At 34.2% G+C, this 23599-nt stretch overlaps 1 protein-coding gene across 1 annotated transcript in view; it reads right to left on the reverse strand.

Moving 5' to 3' along the window:
* Positions 1-23599, reverse strand: part of LOC103241291 (uncharacterized) — a 157774-nt gene that overhangs the window by 18363 nt on the left and 115812 nt on the right. The window contains exons 62-69 of the mRNA XM_073022717.1: positions 22252-22280; positions 22085-22157; positions 18681-18709; positions 18525-18597; positions 13688-13761; positions 10879-11017; positions 3664-3877; positions 776-956 (exon numbers count right to left, since the gene is read on the reverse strand). Of these exons, the coding sequence (XP_072878818.1) occupies positions 776-956; positions 3664-3877; positions 10879-11017; positions 13688-13761; positions 18525-18597; positions 18681-18709; positions 22085-22157; positions 22252-22280 (812 nt within the window). The remainder of the gene's footprint in view (positions 1-775; positions 957-3663; positions 3878-10878; positions 11018-13687; positions 13762-18524; positions 18598-18680; positions 18710-22084; positions 22158-22251; positions 22281-23599) is intronic.

Raw genomic sequence — 23599 nt, forward strand, 5'->3', positions numbered from 1 at the left:
CTAACATCTAAGCTATACATCTCCCTATAGTGAGAGCCTTAGCTTGGCAGATATTTGGACAGATGAATGACATTTTCCAAATTCTTTAACTTCCCTTTTTCTAAAATATTGTATAGATATTTACTTTTTTAATATTGTTATGGTCAGTTTTAAGAATGACATTTATTGATAAATGATAAGTCTAGGCATTGTACTAAGCACTTTTACATGCACAAATCAATGAACTCATTTAGTTATAATTCTATAGCAAAAGGTTAAAAATATAAACACGCTGCAGGACTTTTCCCAGCTTTTCTGACTCTACTTGTAGTGCTCGTCCACCAAATCAGTTACTTCTGTGAGGTAGATATAGACATACAAAAATAATCTTTTATTTCAAAACACCAAAAGTCAAGAAAATTAAATTTATAAAGCTCTTCTTAGAAAATCATGAGATTATTTGTTATTGTGATCACTTTTATTTCTTTTCCATAACACTTGAAACAGTAATTAACATGAAATAGGGGAAAATCTGCTGAACTATGTCACTAGGAACAAAATACAATATCATTAAGTATACATTATAGAATAGCATTGTTTTCAAAAGGTCTTTGAACTAAAATAAAATATTTCAAGATTATAAATAATTGTAGCTATAAATGCCTTGATTCATTTTTAAGATGAAATACAATTTGGGGTTTTTTTAGGCTTAAATAATATACATTAAATGAAAGAGATATTATAAGTAACATTAAAAAAAAGTAGAAATATGAAGTTTTACCAAACATTTATTTACCTGATTTGAATTCTTTCCTACACTCTTCAATTCCATCTCCAGTGATTTGAGAGCCAGTTTAACTTCTGTCACATCAGCTTCTATCCTATATTGCTCTTCTGTTGTTCTTAACTTTTCCCGAACTTTTTGGTGCAACTCTTCAACATTTCTTCGTTTCTCTTTTTCTTGCAGTATGGCAAATCTGTAAATATACTTATCTTAGTATTTATTTTATCAGTGAGGAGTAAGCTTTAATTTTTTATCTTGTGCAAATTCCTACCTAAGGGGTACCATGGATTCTCATCAGATGGATTTTATTTGACCCCATATATTGTGACTTGCTTTTCAATCTGACTCTGGCATAACATTATGAGACAAGGAAGCAAATATTTAATCAAAAATATATTTCCTTGCCATACCTTGAAATTGCCCTGCAAAGTCTCTTGTGGGAAAAATCCACATTCTATAGAGAAGCCCCTTTTCCCCTTTGTTTTCCTTCCTTTCTGTGAAGATCCAGGAGATAATCAGCTAAGAGCCAGGCACCCTTTTTAAAAGGTCCCATAAGAAAACATTTTACAACCTGCTCTCTCTGAAGTCTGCTGAGAGATTCCTCTGCACAAGAAAACTTGGTCCCCACAATCATTTACCTTAACCTGAACATTTCTTTCCATTAATCCCAAGTCTTCAAATAAACTCAACCAATTGTCAACCAGAAAATGTTTAAATTTATCTATAGCCTGGAAGCCCCTGCTTTGAGTTGTCCTGCCTTTCTGAACCAAACCAATGTATTTCTTAAATGTATTTGATTGATGTTTCATGCCTCTCTAAAATGTATAAAACCAAGTTGCGCCCCTTGGGCACATGTTCTCAGGACCTTGGGCACATGTTCTCAGGACCTCCTGAGGGCTGTGTCAGTGGCCATGGTCACTCATATTTGGCTCAGAATAAATCTCTTCAAATATTTTACAGAGTTTGACTCTCTTTGTTGATATTAGAAAATAAAACATTCATATGTTGGCTTATTATCCTAATAAAGTTTCTATGTTCTTAAACACTATTTTTCTTTCTAGTTCTCATGTTTTTAATTTCTCACCTCAATCTCATCCAAAGGACATGTATAAGTTGAAATGTACTGACAAAAGAACATCCTGCATAAGTTTCTGTTACTAGTAACTCTAGCAAATATTACGAAAAAAAATGCTGAAAATTATTCAGTAAAGTTACAAGATAAAAATTACCTTTTCTTCACACAGTAATTACTCTTCAATTAGGATGAATTGTTTAGAGTTAATTAACATAAAGTAACTTTTTATAAACAAGTTGATACACTTACTAGAAATATATTTTCACCTTCATAAATATTCATTGCAAGTATCCCTAAACTAATTTACATTGTAATATAGCACTTTTGATGTGTTTATGAAATATATATCAGCAGATTAGTGTAATCCAAGACTAGGTTAGGAATGTAATATGTTACCCCCTACACTTTTTAAGATTGTTTTTTGGGCAAAACTTTCAATCTATCCTGTTGATTAGTATGTATTTTATAAACAATTTTAAAATCTGTTTTGGAACAACACAAGATCTAATATTTAATTAAACAATAAAGAATAATACGTGTCTTCAGCATAAAACTTTGAATTAATTTTATCTACATAGCAGAGAAATGTTGAATAAGCTAATCAGTAAACACTTTCCATTTTACTTTTTATTCGCTGCATGTTAAGAATAAAACTGGATAATTTTTTTTTTTTTTTTTTTTTTTTTTTTTTTTTTTTTTTTTTTTGACAGGGTGTCTCACACTATCACTGGGCTAGAGTGCAATGGTGCAATCTCAGCTCACTGCAACCTCCGCCTCCCAGGTTCATGGGATTCTCCTGCCTCAGCCTCCTGAGTAGCTGGGATTACAGGTGCACACCACCACGCCTGGCTAAGTTTTTGTATTTTTAGTAGAGACAGCATTTCATTATGTTGGCCAGACTGGTCTCAAACTCCTGACCTCGTGATCTGCCCACCTCAGCCTCCCGAAGTGCTGGGATTACAGGCGTGAGCCACCGCACCCGACTGATAATTTTTAAAATAATTATTCTGGATAAAGAAAATATCTATTTTATACCCTGTTGATTGAATTATAAATTAAACTTTCTTAAGAACAATTTAGAAATATTGATCAAATATCTAAAACAGATCTAAAAAAGTTTCTGTACTTTAACCAGAAGAATTTATCCAAAGTAAATAATTAAAAATGTAGAAAACTACGTGTAAATAAAAGATGTTCCTTGTAGCATTAATACAAAAACTTTTTAAAGCCTAAAATTCAATTCATCAATTAAATAATGAGATTTCCAAACGGTAAAATTCTATACAGCCATTAAAACTATGATTTAAAAGAATATGCATTTAATTATTAGAGAAGTATTCACAATTAAGAACTTGTGGGCCGGGCGCGGTGGCTCAAGCCTGTAATCCCAGCACTTTGGGAGGCCGAGATGGGCGGATCACGAGGTCAGGAGATCGAGACCATCCTGGCTAACACGGTGAAACCCCGTCTCTACTAAAAAATACAAAAAAAAAAAAAAACTAGCCGGGCGAGGTGGCGGGCGCCTGTAGTCCCAGCTACTCGGGAGGCTGAGGCAGGAGAATGGCGGGAACCCGGGAGGCGGAGTTTGCAGTGAGCTGAGATCCAGCCACTGCACTCCAGCCTGGGCGACAGAGCGAGACACCGTTTTAAAAAAAAAAAAAAAAAGAACTTGTGATATTATATTCAATAATTTCACACTCCATAAGATTAAGAAACTTTTTTCCCTGTAAATCCTAGAAGGAAAGTTAGCAATTACAAACATTTTCCTTATACGTCTTTAGTATAAAACAAAGAGTTCTAACATTTCTTTAGAACAAGGTCATACCTCACACTACAGAGTTCTTGTTTGCATTCAAGTTTTTCATGCTCTAAGCACGATTTTATTTCTTCTTTTTCAGATAGTCTCTTCCGTAGTACACTAACCTTATTTTTCATTTTTTGAATTTTTACTATACGTCGCTCACAGTGATTATCTTTAAGTTTTATTGATCTTTTACAAAAACAAAATGTATTTTTAATTTTTGATAGATGAATACAATCTGTAACCAGGAAAAAACAAAATAGAGATAAAATACATGAGTAAGTTTTTGGATATAAAGGACTGTGCATTTTTAACATGCATTCATTCATACATTGAACAAATATGTACATATTGAGTGCCTACAAGGTAGAAGATATTATACTAAGGTCTGCAGATAAGACAACACCTCTGCTATTGTTTTAGCTTAAAGCATAATGAAGAACCAAGATAAAAAGGTGACAATTATAAACTCAGACAGGTCCTGTAAAAAAAAAAACCATAGTTATATGACTGCATAAGATAATTTGATCTATACTGCACCCAGGGAAGATTTCCCTGAGGAAGAGATACTACACTGAGAAATGAAGGATGAGAAAGAAGCAGTTAGGCAAAAAGGAAAGCAAAACACTCTGGCCAGTTTACAGCATGTGCTGTGCCGAAGCTCTGCTGCAATCTATTACTAGCTCTGATGGAGTAACGGACAGGATTTTTCATCTTACCTGAAACAATACAAAACAAAACAGACAAAATACATTAAGCAATGATTTCCAACACAGTGGGCTTCAGGCAATGAAGATGGTAGGTGATCACTATAAGACAGAAAACATATATAGCAGGCCTTACAATTGTCCCAGCTCTTTTGACAGAGTTTTGACAGAGGTTCAAGGCCATGACAAAGGGAGAAAATCTGACATAGAGCTGGGGTTATGAAGCTGAGAGGCTAGTAAAACCAAAGCAAATAGAGATCACAGGACAGAAAACTGGAGAGAATAAAGCAGTACAGGAAACAAATCCTGGAGATGTGCAGAGATTCCCTCTTGGGTATTTAGTGGAGTAACGAAAAGTGCTTGTGTGCTAGGAAACTTCCTAAGAACAGTGGAAAATAAAATTTAAAAGAAACAGTTAAAGAAAATCAGCAGAAACTATGCCTGGGGTTCACACAATGACTGGAAGAGGGTCCACTCCCATGCGCCAGGCCAAAACACCTCATACTTCACATGACAATGAATATTCAGAAAGGTCTTGCCTCAGGAGTGAGGAATTACCCCAAATCTAAAAGCAAGAGTGGAAAGATTATAAGTAAATCTCTGTACTCCAAATAAAACTCAAGACAGTAAGTGGAGGCAGGGAAGGTATTTTTTTTTTTTTTAAAAACAGACCATACTTGTGGAGATGCAAATTACATTGTCAGAAGTAAAAACTATAGTGGATGGAAATAAACACAAATTAGAGACGACAAAGGAAAATATTCCTAAATTTGACACAATAAACTGTGAGAAACTTTCAAGCAGCTAATCGATAACTCCCTAAATAAAAAAAGAAGAGATAGAAAAAAAATTAAAAGAAAAAATGGCCGAAAATATTCTAACCTTAATACAAACCATAACCCCACAGATTCAGGAAGGAAGTGTCTGGGACAGAAAAAACTGAAAATGTATCATTGTCATTTTTTATACCATCTATGATGTATAGTATTACTGAAGGTGGACTGTGATAAGTTAAAATTATATACTAAAAATCCTAAACATTAATATAGCAAAACAGTTATCCCTAATAAACCCAAAAATATATGCAAAATTGAATCATAAAAAATAGTTGACTAAAAGAAAGCAGAAAAAGAAGGGGAACAAAGAACAGTTGGGACTAATAGCAATCAAACAGCTACTAGACAAACATAACTATTATCAACGACATTATAAATGACACTTGTCTAAAAACCTCAACTCAAATGCAGACTGTCAGGCTCAGTAAGAAAGCAAGACCCAACTACAGGCTGCCTATAAGAAATGCACTTTAAATGTAAAGACACAAATGGTTACAAGGATGGAAAAACATACATGCTAACAGTTGCCAAGGGCAGCTGAGCAGGAGTGGGCTGTGTTAATACCAAAGTAGATTTCATAGCAAAAACAAACAAACAAACAAACAAAAAAAACCAGCAATAAATAACAAAAGGTCATGTCACAATAGTAAAAGGTTCAGTTAATCAACAAAACCTAACAATCTTAAGTGTTTATGCACCTAATAACAAACCAGCTTCACAATATATGAGACCAAAGTGGATAGAACTACAAAAAGAAACAGACAATTTCTAAGTAATCTGAGGTTTCAATACCCTTTACTCAGTAAGTGATAGAACAAGAAGGCAGAAAATCAGCAAGAATAGACTTGAACAACAGCACGCTTTTCAAGTACCCGTGGAACACTTACCAAAAATAGATCATATTTTAGGCCATACAACAACTCTCAACTAAAGTGTTGAGTCAGAAGGATTTAAGTCATACAAAGTATGTGCCCTGACCACAAATCAATCAGATTAAAGACCAATAACAAAAATAACTCTGGGAAATACTCCAATATTTGGAAACTAAGTAACACACATCTAAATAACCCTGGGTCAAACAGGTAAAGAAAATGAAATAGAAATTAGAAAATATTCTGAACTGAATAAAAATTTGTCAACCAGAATTTGTGGAATGCAGCTACAACTGTACTTGAATAGAAATTTTTAGCACTGCCAAATGTCTATTTAGAAGAGTCTCAAATCAATGACCTTGACTTCTACCTTAAGGAACTAGATAAGAGTGAATTAAACCCAAAGCAAGCAGAATAAAGGAAATAATAAACATCTGCTGTGGTCTGAATGTTTGTCTTCCCCAAAATTTATATGCTGAAAGCCAATCACAATGTGACGGTATTAGGAGGGGTGATTTTTACATGAGCCAAGCCCTCATGAACAGAATTAGTGCTTAGTGCTCTTATACAACAGACCCCAGATCTCCTTCACCCCTTCTGCCAAGTGAGGGCGCAGAGAAAAAGAATTCATTCATGAACCAGGACATGTTCCCGAACCATACACTAAATCCGACAGCATTTGGATCTTGGACTTTGCTGACCCCACAACTGCGAGAAATCAACTTCCGTTGTTTGACCCAGTCTATGGTATTTTGTTATACTGTTGGTTTCAGAAGAAACGATAGAAAAAAATCAACACAAAACACTTTGAGGAGATCAATAAATGTGATAAAGCTCCATTTAGCCAGGCTGCTCAGAAAAAAAGAAAAAATACAAATTACGAATTTCAGAAATAAACAAAGTGACATTATTATAGATTGTACAGATACTAAAAATATAACAAGATATTATAATTTCTATGTAAGTAAACATGACAACTTAGATAAAATTAACAAATTCCTTTTAAAATGAAAATTAGCAAATCTCAATGAAGAAGCAATAGATAACCTGAATTGCCCTATATCTATAAAAGAAAGTTAAGTTATAGTTAAAAACCTTGCTAAAAGAAAACTCCAGACCCAGCTAGCTATGTTGGTGAATTTTACAAAACATTTCTGGAAGAAAATAATACAATTATACACAAACTCTCCCAAAAGAAACAGAAAGAAGAGTATATCTCAACTCAGTCTATAATGTTAGCATTACCCTGAACCAAAACCAGAAAATATTACCAACAAGAAAATTCCCTCATGAGCATGAATGTAAAAATTCAACCAATTTGTGATGCAACAAAGATATCTTCCAATAGTGGAGCGAATAAACTGCGGTTAAACAGCCATACGGTGGAATATCACTCTACACATAAAGAAATGAGAAATCAATTCATGAAAACATGTGAAAGAACCTTAAATGCACATTACCAAGTGATGTAAGATAATCTGAAAAGGCTACTTACTGTATGATTCCAACTATACGATCAGAAAAATGCAAAACTATGAATAAAGTAAAAGTGTGCCAAAGGGTGAGAGACAGCAGGAAATGATACATAGACAAAGCACAGAGGATTTTTTGGGAAGTCAAAATAATTTCTATAACATGGATACACATTATTGTACCTTTGTCCAAACCCATACATATACAGTACCAAGAGTGAACCCCAATGCAAATTATGGGCTTTGGGTAATTGGAGTGTGTCAATTTAGGCTCATCTGTCATAGCAACGACCACTATGGTGAAGGATACTGGTAATGAGGGAGGCTACACATGTGTTGGGGTGGGGGTATACAAAAAAATATCCGAACCTCCCTCTCAATTTTGCCAGGGTCATAAAACTGGTCTAAAAAATAAAAGTCTTTATAATAAATTCTAAATGAGACTTTAGTAAGTTTAATCCCATAGTATAATAAAAAGGTAATACATCATAAACAAAGGGGGTTTATTCCAGAAAAGGAAAGGTTGGCTTAACATTGAAACATCATCATTATTTAGCATAAAATGAACTAAAAGAGAAGACCCACAGGATCATCCCAACAGATAGAGGCATCTGATAAAATTTACTCCTGATATTTCAAAGAAGAAACACTCTCAGCAACATAAGAATCCAAGGGAAGTTCTTCAGCATGATAAAAACGTCTATGATGAATCTGCAGCTAATGTGCATCATAGTGAAAAATTGAATGCATTTCCCATAACATGAGGAACAACACAGGAATGTCTGCTTTCACTACTTGTATGTAGCATTGTTCTGAAGATTCTAGTTAATGCAATCAGGCAAGAAAAAGAAATAAGAGGCATCCAGGTTTAAAAAAAGAAATAAAATTGTCTTTATACACAACCGTGACCATACAACAGGTATGGGTAAACCCCAACCTGTGGGCCAGCTTCTTGTCTATGTCAATAAGCTTTTACTGGAACACAGCTGTGTTGATTAACTTATGGATGGCCTATGGCTGCTCTCATACTAAAATGGCAGAGTTTATCAGCTACAAAAGAGACCCTTTTGCCATAAGTCTAAAATATTCACTATCATTAGTAAGAGGGTAGTTTGAGAAAGAAAGGTTTAACAACCTTTTGTCTGTGAAGAAAATCTGATCAAATCTACCAAGAATGTGCCAGAACTAATAAGTGAGTTTAACAAGATTGAAGGATACAAATTCAATATTGAAAAATTAACTGTATTTCTATATGCTAGCAATAAACAAATCAAAATTTTAAAACTATCATTTTCTATAGTTTTATAAAAATGTATACTTGGATTAGCAATGCTCAACCTGTATAAAGTCAAATACATCTACACTAACTAAACTATCATTTATAACTTCATCAAAAATGAAATACAGATAAATCTGATAAAATATGAAAAGACCTGTAAACTAAAAACTGCAAAATACTACTGAGAAAATTAAATATTACTTCTATAAAAGCAGACATACACATTATTTAGAGTAGAAAGATTCACTATTGTTAAGATGTCAATTCTCCCCAAATCTATAAATATGACACAATCCCAACTTAATTTCCAACAAGCAAGCAGTCTTTATTTTATTGATAAGCTGATTCTAAAGTTCATGTAAAAATGCAAAGGATCTAGCATAGTCAAAACAGAACAAAGAACAGAATTGGAGGATTCATTTCAAGAATTACTATAAATCAATAGTAACCAAAACAGTGTGCCACAGGTACAGGCTGAGTATCCCTTATTCAAAATGCTTCAGACTAGAAGTTTTTCAGATTTTGGATTTTGGAATATTTTCACATACATGATGAGGTATCTCGGATATAGGACCCAAGTATAAACACAAAACACATTTATTTTTCATATTTACCTTATACACAAAGACTGAAGGTAATTTTAAACAATACTTTTAATAATTTGGGGCATGAAACAATGTTTGTATACATGAGGTCAGATGTAGAATTTTTCTGCTGTGGCGTCTATATTGGCAATCAAAAAGTGTGGGGTTTTAGAGCACTTCAGATTTGGGATATTTAAATTAGCAATGTTCCACCTGCATAAAGAAAGTCAAATACAGAAAATCCTCAACTTAAGGTGGTTTGACTTATTGACTTTACAGTGGGTTTACTGAAGTATTAAATTGCTTTTGACTCAAACACTGGGTTTACCACAATTTGAGGAGCATCTGTAAATTAATAAAACTCAATAGAGAGTCTAGAAATACATAACACATATGCAACCAGCTTATGTTTGACAAATGCAGCATGGCAATGCAGTGGAGAAACGATAGCCTTTCAACATGTGGTGCTAGAACAACTGGCTGTCCATATCCAAAAAGTGAACTTGAATCCATACCTCACCTCACTCTATATACAATAGGAAACTCAAAAATGGAGGATAGATTTCAATGTAAGATCCAAATCTATAAAATTTCTAGAACAAAGCATAGGAAAAAATCTTTGTAACCTTGTGCTAGGCAAACATTTTTTACATATGGCAAAAAATGCAAAATCTGTAATTCAACAAACAATTAAGTTGGACTTCATTACGATTAAAATCTTCTACTCTTCAAAAGATACTACAAAGCAAGTGAAAAGTCAACCCAAAAACTGAAAAAAAAATACCCTTGTAAATGACGAGCTGATGGGTGCTGACGAGTTGATGGGTTCAGCACACCAACATGGCACAAGTATACATATGTAACAAACCTGCATGTTATGCACATGTACCCTAGAACTTAAAGTATAATAAAAAAAAAAGTAGCTAAAAAGTAATAGTATCCAAATACATATAGAATTATTAAAACTCAACAGGTAAGAAAACATCAACCTAATTTTCTAAATGGCAAAAGATTTGAAAAGACAGTTCAACAAAGAAGATATACAGATGGCAAATGGCAGCTGGGTTTTCAGCAAGCAGGTAACATGATCAGATGTGATTTTTTACAACTATATAATTATGGTTGCAGAACAGGTCATGGTTTTGGAAGGCAGAATAGTAGGAAAGACAGTTATAAGGTTATCACAGTATTTCAGGTGGGAGGAAATGGTAACTTGACCATGGGTAAATGGGTAATGGCATAGAAGAGAAGCAGAGTAAACAAACACATTGGGCCTGCCATTCACACTGAGAAAAGTACAGTGAAATGATTATAGCTCTTTGACTGAAAGGGTACAAGACACAGTAGTTTTCATTCTATGTTGACATAAGGCATATTTCTGAGATGAACATTCTTGTAACATATCAGTACTGTATGGTACAGTGGTAAGCAATGTGTGCATACATTGCTATAGGATTAAAAAAGCCTTATATTTATGCATTGGTCCTACCTTTACACTTCATTTCATGTTGATCAATGAGTAATATAACCTTCTTACAATTGGAGCAAAGCGAGTCATCCTCTGAGGCTATTTGAGATGACTGAATTATGTCATCAAGGTCATCCCTAGAATGTATTTGGTTTTTCACCTAGAAAATAAACAACACTGTTTCAAAATGTCCCCAGAATATTTATAGCATATACTAAATGTACAGAAGTGGGAATTACCCATCTGCTTATATGAGCACAAACACAGGTGCTTGTTCTGTACTTTTTTTAAAAAGAAATTTCCTTTATGTTGACGCTAGTTCAGCAGGTCACATGGTCTACGGAAAAATTAGTTTCCCAGTTCCTATGCCATTCAGAAAACTGATAGAGAGACTTGGGTTAATTAAGGAACAAAGATTAAGAAAATGTCTTCCTGAGCTTGAATTATCTTAATTGCAAAAACAATCTGTTTCTACATACAATTATGTATTTAGATAACCCCATTTTACACAAGAGATTTTCATAAGTAAAAAATTCAAATGGATCAAATAATTGGTGAAGAGAAAAACCAGAGTAGCAGCAAGTGACCCTCTAAGTCTTTTTGAAGTTGAACTTTCTCCAAAGCCAGGGACTCTACTTTACTTGTAATATGCTTACCTCATTCTAAAATCTTTGCATATATCACTTAATTCCACTTTTAGACATATGGCTGATGTTCTGTCACCATGTGGTGGAGAATAATGCACATTTTCTAATTCAAGTTTTATGCTTTCATACTTACTTGCACTACAGTTGTCATATAACGGCTTCCGGAACACATTCTATATTGGTTTTGCACTGTTGTGTTCGTAACAACAGAAACACCATGATCTTTTTTTTTTCTTAAATCACAGGCTTCATTTCTTTGGAGCAAGTAAGTCACATTATCTAAAAGGCTTTTTGAATCACTAAATTGAGGCATATGTCCGATGTTTACTTTCCAATTAGTGGTATTTTGGGATTTTTTTTTTTTTTTTCGGTCATTTGCCTAACAACCTATTTGTGTTCTTTTATTTCAACCATAACTACTTCTGGGCTTCTTGCCTTCTACTTTCTGTATCATTATAAAATTTTTCCTTGTTTGGGTTAAAAACATGTTCAGTATCTGGTTTGTTGTCATTTTCACAGTCTATACTTTATTTCCACTTAAATAAAGCTGGGGTGACTGGCAAGCATATTCTGGAGACCCAGAGTACGAATGAGATAGAAAGGCATTTTTGAGACTGGGTTATTTTTGTTCAGGAAATATCTGGACTACTACAGAGATAGACATACCAGATGCATCACTTTCCTGACAATCAGGTGAATCATTTGTCCAATTAGAGGGTATTTACTAAAGTTTGTTCTTCCTGTGGAGTTATTAGGTAGTTGCTCTTCCTCAATACAAGCAGTTTTGTAATTTTCACAAATTTCACCGAAACTCTGCTTTATTTGTGATGAATTTTAAAGTTTTCTTTACCCTAATTTGTCTTGTTTGATCCACATTTTCTCATACTTTTGCACACAAGTAAGTCCTGCATATATAAAGAGGTCATTTCTATCACAATACTTTTTCAACTAGTTGTTGAGACAATTTTTGCACATGCAAAAGTGGAAGATAAATTTGCTAGTTTTGTTTCTCAGATGTCTTTTCTGTCAGAGTACATGTTTTAAAAATAACTTTATCTTTAAATAATCAAGTATAAAAAGAGAAAAATTAAAAAACAATTAAAGTTTAATATTAATCTTTTTAATCTATGTTTACCTACTCCCAAATCACTGGATTGTAACTAAGAAGTGAAAAATAATTTGCATCAGCCTAAAATAGGTGCAAAAACATAAACCATGAAACTTTAATTTGTCACTGTTTGTTTGGACTAAACTTGACTAATTCATTATGTTAAATTTCCCAAAAATGAATTAGGAGATGACTTGTGGTACTATAAAGGCACCATCACTTTAAAAGATTTTATCACTATACCTACAGTGTACACTCGAGTGCTTTTTCCAAAGATTACTAACTAGTGATCAGGCAAACTTTAAATTATTAGGAGCCAAAATCAACACCAGTCAGTAAGAAAAGCAAATTCTTACATTTTAATGCAAATTATATATTGTAATATGATTGACAGTGTTATATACTTATATAGATTGTAGGCTTAGGTTCTAAGGTCTACTAATGACAGTGGATTTAATAAATTTAATAATATTTACAGATTTTCTATATTGAAATACATTAGGCAGTTATTGTTTGTACCCTAATACCAAAGGTGCCATTCTGCAAGGTATAATTCTCTTGATAGCCAGTTGGGTTGATTTAATGACCCATTCTCTACCCGAATATAGAAACTGAAGTCAGAGATCCAAAGGGAAAATTAATTCTTAACTTTGGTATTAGTGACTGGCAATAAAAAAACCTGCAAAGTTTGAACCACTAGCAATAACTACTCCTTTAATCTGAATCCAATACAGTTATCGTCACTGTTAAATTGTTTATAATTTCTATTGCTTAAAATTGTAATTCAATATTTGATGTTACCTTCTTTAATATAATAGGAAGCTATAAAAATAGAAGTGCAAACAATATCAGGAACTTTTTAACTCAATTCCAAGGGTAAAGATTAGATATACGTTACTATCAATTCCAACACTAAGTTTTATAACTAGTTAAATGTTTTTAAAATGAAATATTAAATTATAATCAACTGATACTAAAAGACTAATCCAAAGGTAAATTCATTTCAAATATGCTGTATTACCAAAGCAAGGAAAACAAGATTAAACCAGAAATTTGATTTTAAATTTTTACATACCCGTGGCTGGTTATTTTCATAGTCTTCAAGCCTCTTTTGCTTTCCCTCTGATGCCATTCCTAAGTCTTGCTCTGCTAAAAAAAAATTGATATTTAGTTAAAACGAGCTACACAGAACAGTTAGATAAACGCCACAGTCGGCCGGTCGCGGTGGCTCATGCCTGTAATCCCAACATTTTGGGAGGCTGAGGCGGGAGGATCACGAGGTGAGGAGATCGAGACCATCCTGGCTAAAAAGGTGAAACCCCGTCTCTACTAAAAATACGAAAAATTAGCTGGGCGTGCTGGCGGGTGCCTGGAGTCCCAGCTGCTCGGGAGGCTGAGGCAGGAGAATGGCTGAACCCGGGAGGTGGAGCTTGCAGTGAGCCGAGATCTCGCCACCGCACCTCCAGCCTGGTGGGCAGAGCCAGACTCCGTCTTAAAAAAAAAAAAAAAAATCCATAGTCTTTCTAAAACCAGAAAATAAAAGTGTTTAAACGAAGCTTAATCTTTAATATAATATTTACTTCTTTAAGAAATGCTTTTAATCCTCCAAAACTTCAGCAAACTACTTGGGGAGGCACGGATGTCACCAGGTTCAAGCCATGCAAACATGGTCAAAGATTCACTCACAAATTTATCCACCCAACATCAATAAACAAAACCATCAGAAATAAAACAAAATGTAAAAATCCAATAGAAACAGATGAAGTAATAGCACACTGTTCTTTACTTCACAATAGTACCTTATAACAGCACATTGAGTCTGTTGTTCATTATTAATCATTTCCAAAATGACTGCTACTGTTTACACTTTTATCAACGTGCAGTCTCTTCTTTATATCTAAAATATTTTCCTCAACTATTCTGACACATTTCTTTCATAATTTAAGACTTAGCTACGTGAAGTCTTCCTTGACTCTGGCCATCTTTCCTCAGATAAACGGTTTTATTTAATACAGGTTTTATAAAATATGTAGTTAAGGTTTCAAAAGCGAGATCATGTCTCAATAGAAGAGTGTATCTATTCCAATGTAAACATGTTGACTGATAATGAGAAAAATGATCCTTATAAAGAATAGCACATCATGAGCCTGAGAGAGTAAGTGTCAAAGCTGATGGGAGGATACTATGGCCTATCTTTAATGCAATACATCAGATTCAATTATACCATTATACTACAAGCATTTATCATGTTCAACTATTTTTCCTATTATTTAGGGAGTACAAAGTTGTGAGGACACTTCCAATAAATATACAATTTATTTCTCATCAGAGAAACTGTTTGAAATTAATCAGCTTAGATAGACAGTTGTAGAATAAAAATTAATAAAACTATTCTTTTTTTTTTCATTCATAGGTGGGCTACTGCTATGTCTGCATTGCTTGTATCCTGCAGTTTGGCCCTGTCAAGAAGTTTCTGAATCCACTCATACAAGAAGATATATAAACCACATCAACAATAGTGTATAGGCTGGGTGAGGTGGCTCACACCTGTAATCCTAGCACTTTAGGAGGCTGAAGTGGGTGGATCACAAGGTCAGGAGTTCGAGACCAGCCTAATATGGTGAAACCCCATCTCTACTAAAAATACAAAAATTAGCCGGGCATGCTGTCATGTGCCTGTAATCCCAACTACTCAGGAGGCTGAGGCAGGAGAATCGCTTGAACCTGGAAGGTGGAGGTTGCAGTGAGCTGAGATTGTAACATTGCACTCTAGGCTGGGAGACAGAGCAAGACTCCATCTCAAAAAAACAAACAAACAAACAAACAAACAAACAAAAAAATCCAAAACAACAACAAGAAAATATATAATAAGCTTTCAATGTGAAAAATAATTGTCAAAAATGAAAAATTTCCACAGACATTAAGAACTTTTTGTACTTCAAAATCAGTGCAATGTTCACTGAATATATTGGTTTTGTTATTCAAAGAATAAATGCTATAACTTTTTGTTTCTCACATTGGTTTGATTTGATATACCATGCTAATCTCTAAGGCACATTCATGGAACCGTGATCTTATTTTAAAATAGGGTTCTTAGTAAAATCAGTCAAAGTTCCTTAGTTCAAATAAATTTCATTTGATTAACTATTATCAACACTTCTATGTAACGCTCACAAATTATTCCCACCACTTCTTTCCTCTTTATTTAGCAGTAGTATCTTATATGTATAATTTCTATTTCCTAAATTTTTGTTCCTTCCCCTCTGGCTAGAAACATACTCAGAAATAATAGCAAAATGACACTGTTATATTACAAACTGCTATCAGATGGCAAACAGGTATATGGAAAGGTGCTCAACATCACTGGTCATCACAGAAATGCAAATCAAAACCACAATGAGGTATCTTCTCACCTCAGTTAAAAAGGCTTTTATCCAAATGGCAGGCATTAAGAAATGCTGGTGAGGATGTGGAGAAAGGGGAACCCTCGTACACCATTGGTGGCATTGTGAATTAGTACAGTCACTATGGAGAACAGTATAGAGTCCGCAAAAAATTAAAAATATGACTACCTACATGATCTAGCAATCCCATTGCTAGGTAACCACTCAAAAGCAAGAAAATCAGTATTATAAAAGAGAAATCTGACCTGACATGTTTATTGCAGCACTTTTCACAATAGCCATAATTTGGAATCAACCTAAATGTACATCAACAGACAAATGGGTTTTAAAAATGTGATATATATACTGCTCAGTCATATGAAAGAATAAGATCCTCTCATTCGCAATGACATGGATGGAACCAGAGGACGTTATATCAAGTAAAATAATCCAGTCACAAAGGATATGAATAGACATTTCTCAAAAGAAGACATGCATACAGCTAACAGGCACATGAAAAAATGCTCATCATCACTGGCCATCAGAGAAATGCAAATCAAAACCACAATGAGATACCATTTCACACCAGTTAGAATGGCAATCATTAAAAAGTCAGGAAACAACAGGTGCTGGAGAGGATGTGGAGAAATAGGAACACTTTTACACTGTTGGTGGGATTGTAAACTGGTTCAACCATTGTGGAAAACAGTATGGCGATTCCTCAAGGATCTAGAACTAGAAATACCATATGACCCAGCCATCCCATTACTGGGTATATACCCAAAGGATTATAAATCATGCTGCTATAAAGACACATGCACACGTATGTTTATTGCGGCACTATTCACAATAGCAAAGACTTGGAATCAACCCAAATGTCCATCAGTGACAGACTGGATTAAGAAAATGTGGCACATATACACCATGGAATACTATGCAGCCATAAAAAAGGATGAGTTTGTGTCCTTTGTAGGGACATGGATGCAGCTGGAAACCATCATTCTCAGCAAACTATCACAAGAACAGAAAACCAAACACCGCATGTTCTCACTCATAGGTGGGAACTGAACAATGAGATCACTTGGACTCGGGAAGGGGAACATCACACACTGGGGCCTATTATGGGGAGGGGGAGGGGGTAGGGATGGCATTGGGAGTTATACTTGATGTAAATGACAAGTTGATGGATGCTGACGAGTTGATGGGTGCAGCACACCAACATGGCACAAGTATACATATGTAAGAAAACTGCACGTTGTGCACATGTACCCTAGAACTTAAAGTATAATAAAAAAAATAAAAGGCTTCACATGTTGTCACTCCTTTGTGGGTGTGAGAAATTTAAAAAATAGGGCTCATGGAGATGAAGAGAAAAATCACCATTACTGCAGTCTAGGAAGGGTGTGGGTGTGGCAGGAAATTAGAATGCTTAATAAGTACAAACTATAGTTAGACCCAATGAATAAAATCTAGCATTTTATAAAACATAAACATGACTACAGTCAGCAAAAACTTGTTGTTGTACATTTTAGCGGTACTGAGGAAGTACAAATTAAAAGCATAAAGAAATGGTTAATGCTTGAGGTGATGGATAAACCATTAACCATGATGTCATTATTACATATTGTATGCCTGTATCAAAATATCTCATTTACTCCATAAACATAAACATCTACGATTTACACATTAAAATTAAAAACAACAAAAAAATAAAGTAACACACATACAAACACACAGTGTACTAATCAGAACATCTGATTGGTTTAATATAATAAGTGTAACAAAATTGACCAGAACCAATAAAAGTTAAAACAAACCAAATATGTTATCAGACAAAACATTTCATTAGATAAAAGCCATAATTTGAACTGACTTTTAAAGCAAAACAAATATTTTAGAGTACCAAAATAGATCTCTTTAAATAGCTAAAAACCATTGAAATTCCAAATTGGAAACTTCAGAGTATCAAAATGTAAAAGTAGAAACATCTGAATAAAATCTTGTATTTTAAGGCCACGCCCCGGTGGCTCATGCCTGTAATCCCAGCACTACGGGAGGGTGAGGTGGGAGAATCACCTGAGGTCAGGAGTTCAAGACTGGCCTGACCAACATGGAGAAACCCTGTCTCTACTAAAAATACAAAATTAGCCAGGCATGGTGGTGCATGCCTGTAATTCCAGCTACTTGGGGGCCTGAGGCAGGATAATCACTTGAACCAGGAAGGCGGAGGTTGCAGTGAGCTGAGATTGAGCCATTGCACTCCAGCCTGGGCAATAAGAACAAAGCTCTGTCTAACAACAACAACAACAAAAAAAAAAAAAAAACCTTATATTTTTAAAAAATGTATTTTCCTTATGTATGCAAATCTCATTTTTGAAAACCTAAATAAAAATGATAACGGCTGCATTATTTAGATGAAATCCTGAAATAATATATAAAAGTGAAATAATTGAGAATAGAAAGACTATGAGCATTACAAATAGATTAATGTACATCTTTCCACAGTTAAATCTGCATTACAAAGTTTACCTGGTGTGGATGTTTGTACACCCTTCATTTTGGTGGCTGTATTCAGAACAGAATCTTTATTTTCAATTGTAGCCTGAATGGTTTTAAAACAAAATGATTAGCACATGATGTATATTGTATAGGATATACAGTTAATACAAATGTAAGAGCAATTACCTTCAAGGTGGGCAGATTCTCAGGATACTCTAACAAGCAAAAAAAGTATATAATCAATCATATGTAAATGTGGTAAGGCCAACCATACATTCGTGGAGTGTTAGCATCAAACTCAATACTCTTGCCTGTATTAGTGTAGGGTTTCATGTTTTTCTAGTTTGTTTCTTTGAGACAGTAACATGACAGAAATGCACTAAAGAAATTAGGAATATAGGCTTCAAAAAACATACTGTTACAAGTTAAAAAGTGAAATTATGCACCACATCTATTACTAAAAAATAAGGATTAATGTGGATATGCTGACTAACAAGGAGAAATGTGATCTCAAATCAGAGGAGCAACTCGTAACCCTAGAAATATATGTAAAAGTTGGTGCTAACTGTGACTACATGACTTTCATGCAAGACATCAGAAGGATTTATACAATTATAACAAAAATATTCATCATGTTCTTTAACTTGCCCAACAATTGAGAAGGCCCACAATTACAATGACACTTAAGTTGAATGTACACTTCACATCTCTTCAGTGGAAGTGTCATGAATTCATCAGTTTGCATATATGTTTGATGAACCTTAGTAGATAATATTCATTATTTATCACACCCACGTGGTGTAATAATCCGCCTATATTTCTTGTATCCTCTAGTTTAGCCTTCAGAAAATTTCTTCATCCACTAATGGCAAGAAGGTATAATATATAAAACCCATCAAAAACTATAATAAATTATACATACTTATACAAAATGGAATTGCTCCAGGCATTAGATATTAATGAACTTATACATTTTGAAATCAGGCCAATATACAGTGCAAATTACCATTTTAGGATTCAATTAATGCATTCACACATTATTTTTGTCTCTAAAATTAGTCTGCTCTGGAATATCACTTTATTATAAAGAATTTTCACTAAATAGCTATTTTAACAAAAAAATTCCAGCACTTTAGAAAAAAGCTAATGTATTCATATTAAATTCTAACTCATTTGAATAACTAATAAAACTATATCTCTGATGTCTGATAGTATGAGCAACTCATACACCCAGGAATCAATGTCAAAGAAGGTAGTAATTACTATTGCATGTTTCTCATGCAAGACATCAGAAGGATTTATACCATTATACTATTAATATTCATCATGATCTTTAACTTGCCTGATAATTGAGCAGGTACATGATGACAATGACACTTCTGTAGAATGTACACTTCACAAGTCCTCAGTGGAAGTGTCCCAGCTTCATCAGCTTGGATATAGGTTTGGATAATCCTAGTATATAATATTCTTTATTTCTCAAACCCATGTCGTGTAATAATGTGCCTACATTTGTTGTGTCCTCTAGTTTAGGCTGGGAAGATCATGTCCAAGACCAGCAGCATCAGCATCACCCGAGAACTTACTACAAATGAAGAATCTCAGGCCTGCTGAATCAGAATGTGCAGCATCAACGAGTCCCTCGCTGATTTATTTGGGGAAGAGAAGTTCTTTTCTGTCTTGACTGAACATGATGTTAAATGTGTTTTGCAAAATTACCTGTCCCAGATTGTTGTCCATCCTTTATTTCTGTGGCTGTATTCGAAACAGAATCTTCCTTGTCACTTGTCGCCTGAATGGAATTTGAAACAAAATAATCAATAAATAAAGTGTGTTTCATAGCCTGTACATTTACTAGTTCAAAATATAAATGAAATTTTAATCACCTTCAAGGCTTTTTTTTTCTGAGAAGACACTGAAAAGCAAAAGGGATACATAATCACTCATATGTAAATATGATAAAGTTATCCATACATAATGCAGTGTTAGCATCAAGGTGTATCTTCCTGCCTGTATTAGTATAGGCTTTGATGTTTTCTACTTTGTGTCTAGGGACCAGAACACGATAGAAATACACTGAAAAAAAATAAGGAACACAGGCTTCACAAAATATACCCTTACAGTTTCAAACATTGTATGATATGTCATATGTCTAAAACTAAAATAAAACCGTGTCAATATCAATGTGGGTATGCCGAGTGATGAGGATAAATGTGATCTAAAATCAGAGGAGCAACTCATACATCTGAGAAACAATGTCAAAGCAGGTGGTACCTGATCCCGCATGTCTTTCATGCAAGAAATCAAAAGGTTTTACACCATTATACTACAAACATTCATCGTGCTCTTTGACTTATCCGATAACTGAGAAGGTACACAATTACAATGACACTTCAGTTGAATGTACACTTCACGTCTCTTCAGTGGAAGTGTGCTACATTGATCAGCTTGGATATATGTTTGGTGAATCCTAGGAGATAACATTCATTATTTATCATACTCATATGGTGTAATAATCCGCCTACATTTCTTGTATTCTCTAGTTTAGCCTTCAGAAAGTTTCTTCATCCACTAATGGCAACAAGGTATAATGTATAAACCCCATCAAAAAGTACAAAAAATTATACATATTTATACAAAATGGAATTGCAGCAGGCATTAGATATTAATAAATTTTACATTTGGATATCAGTCCAGTGTTCATTGAAAATAACCATTTTAGGATTCAATTAATGCATTCACACATTATTTCTGTCTCTAAAATTAGTCTGCTCTGGAATATCACTTTATTATAAAGAGTTTTCACTAAATAACTATGTTAACAAAAAAGTCAGCACTTTGGAAAAAAGCTAATGTATTCATATTAAATTTTAACCCATTTGAATAACTAATAAAAATATATCTCTGATGTCTGATAGTAATAAACAGGAATAATGAGACACTGAGGTTTATCCCAATTCTAGCACTCCTTCCTGATTCCAGTAGACATTGGAGCAGCCAGAAGTCAGATCTTCTCGTATGTAAATATTCCAAATGCATTTGAAGTGAGCTTGCTCAGGTTTCCTCAGCAGAAACCCCAAAATTACCTAACTAACTTCTTCCTTTTCCTCTTTCTTGCCTTGCAATCCCTCTCTCTTGATGAAAACAATTACTACATCAGTGGTCACTTTGCTTCTCATTCTCCAGTGTTTACGGGTTATTATGACAACTTCTTCCCTCTGGTTGTAGCAGAACCATCTGACATCTATAACTTCTATTACTTCTTCTCTTTCTCCTTCCCCTCTCCATAGAAACATGCTCTGAAATAACAGCAAATTTATGCTGTCCCCTGATCCTCTTATGTCTTGGACTGTTTTCCAACGGTTCTTCTACATGATTTCAATGTAGGGAAGTCTATAACCTTGTTACTAAGATCATGGCCAAGGAACAGCAGCATCAAAATCACCTGAGAACTTACTAGAAATGCACAATCTCAGGCCTGCTGAATCAGAAAGTGCATTTTCAAAGAGCCCCCCGCTGATTTATTCAGGGGTGGGACGTTCTCTTCTATCTTCAGTGCACATGACATTAAATGTGTATTGCCAAATTACCTGTTCCAGATTTCCGACCAGCCATTATTCTTGTGGCAATATTCAAAACAGGAACTTTCTTTTTAAATATAACCTGAGTGGAATGAGAAGCAAAATATTCAATACATAACATATATTTCATAGACTATACAATTAGTAATTCAAAGTATAAATGAAAGAGTAACTACCTTCCAGGACGACTGTTTCTGAGGAGACACTGAAAAGTAAAAGAAATATATAATCCATCATATGTAAATATGATAAAGTTATCCGTACATTCATGCAGTGTTAGCATCAAGCTGTATCCTCCTGCCTGTACTAGCATGGGATTTGATGTTTTATAGTTTGTGTCTTTGGGACAGGAACATGAGGAAATACACTACAAAAAATAAGAATACAGGCTTCCAGAAAATATACAGTCACAAATTACAAAGAGACATTATGGGTCATGTGTGTATTACTGAAATAAAAAGTGTTGACATCAATGTGGATATGCCGAATGACGAAAAGAAATGTGATCTAAAATCAGAGGAGCAACTCATACACCCAGGAATCAATGTCAAAGAAGGTAGTAAATGCTACTGCATGTTTCTCATGCAAAACAGCAGAAGGATTTATACCACTATACTACTAATATTCATCATGATCTTTAACTTGCCTGATAATTGAGTAGGTACACGATGACAATGACACTTCTGTAGAATGTACACTTCACAAGTCCTCAGTGGAAGTGTCCCAGCTTCATCAGTTTGCATATAAGTTTGGATAATCCTAGTATATAATATTCTTTATTTCTCAAACCCATGTCGTGTAATAATGTGCCTACGTTTGTTATGTCCTCTAATTTAGCCTACAGAACGGTTCTTCATCCATGCATGGCAACAAAGTATAATATATAAACCTTATCAAAAAGTATAATAAATGATCAAATTTGTCATACTTACGCAAAATAAAATTGCTACAAGCATTACACTTGAACAACCTTTTACATTTGGAAATCACTCCAATATTCATTGAAAATAACAATTTTAAAAGTCAATTAATGAATTCAAAATTATTTTTGTTTCTAAAATAGTCTGATTTGAAGTATCACGTTATTCTCTAATGCATTTCTATTAAATTGCTATTTTATCCAAATGCTACCCCTTGAAAAACAAAGCCAATATATGCATATTCATGTTTATCTCATTTGAATAACTAATATCAGCAAAACACATATCTCTGATGCCCAACAGTAACAAAGAGGAGTAATGAGTCACTGTGGCTTATCCCAGTTCTAGTACTCCTTTCTGCTTCCACTGGTCCCCACAGCAGCCAAAATCAAATCTTCTTTTAGGCAAATGTTTGAATATGCATCTGAACTCAGGTTTCCTCAGAGGAAATAACAAATTACATAAATAACTCCCTCTTTTCCCTCCTTCCTGCCTCAAAATCCCTCTTCCTTGAGGAAAGTAATTGCTACCTCAGTGGTCTTGTTAGTTCTCGTTCTACAGCGTTTATGGGTTATTAGCATCATTTTTCTGTCTGTTTTTAGCA

The sequence above is a fragment of the Chlorocebus sabaeus genome, chromosome 14 (assembly GCF_047675955.1).
Source record: "Chlorocebus sabaeus isolate Y175 chromosome 14, mChlSab1.0.hap1, whole genome shotgun sequence".
Classification (NCBI taxonomy): Eukaryota; Metazoa; Chordata; class Mammalia; order Primates; family Cercopithecidae; genus Chlorocebus; species Chlorocebus sabaeus.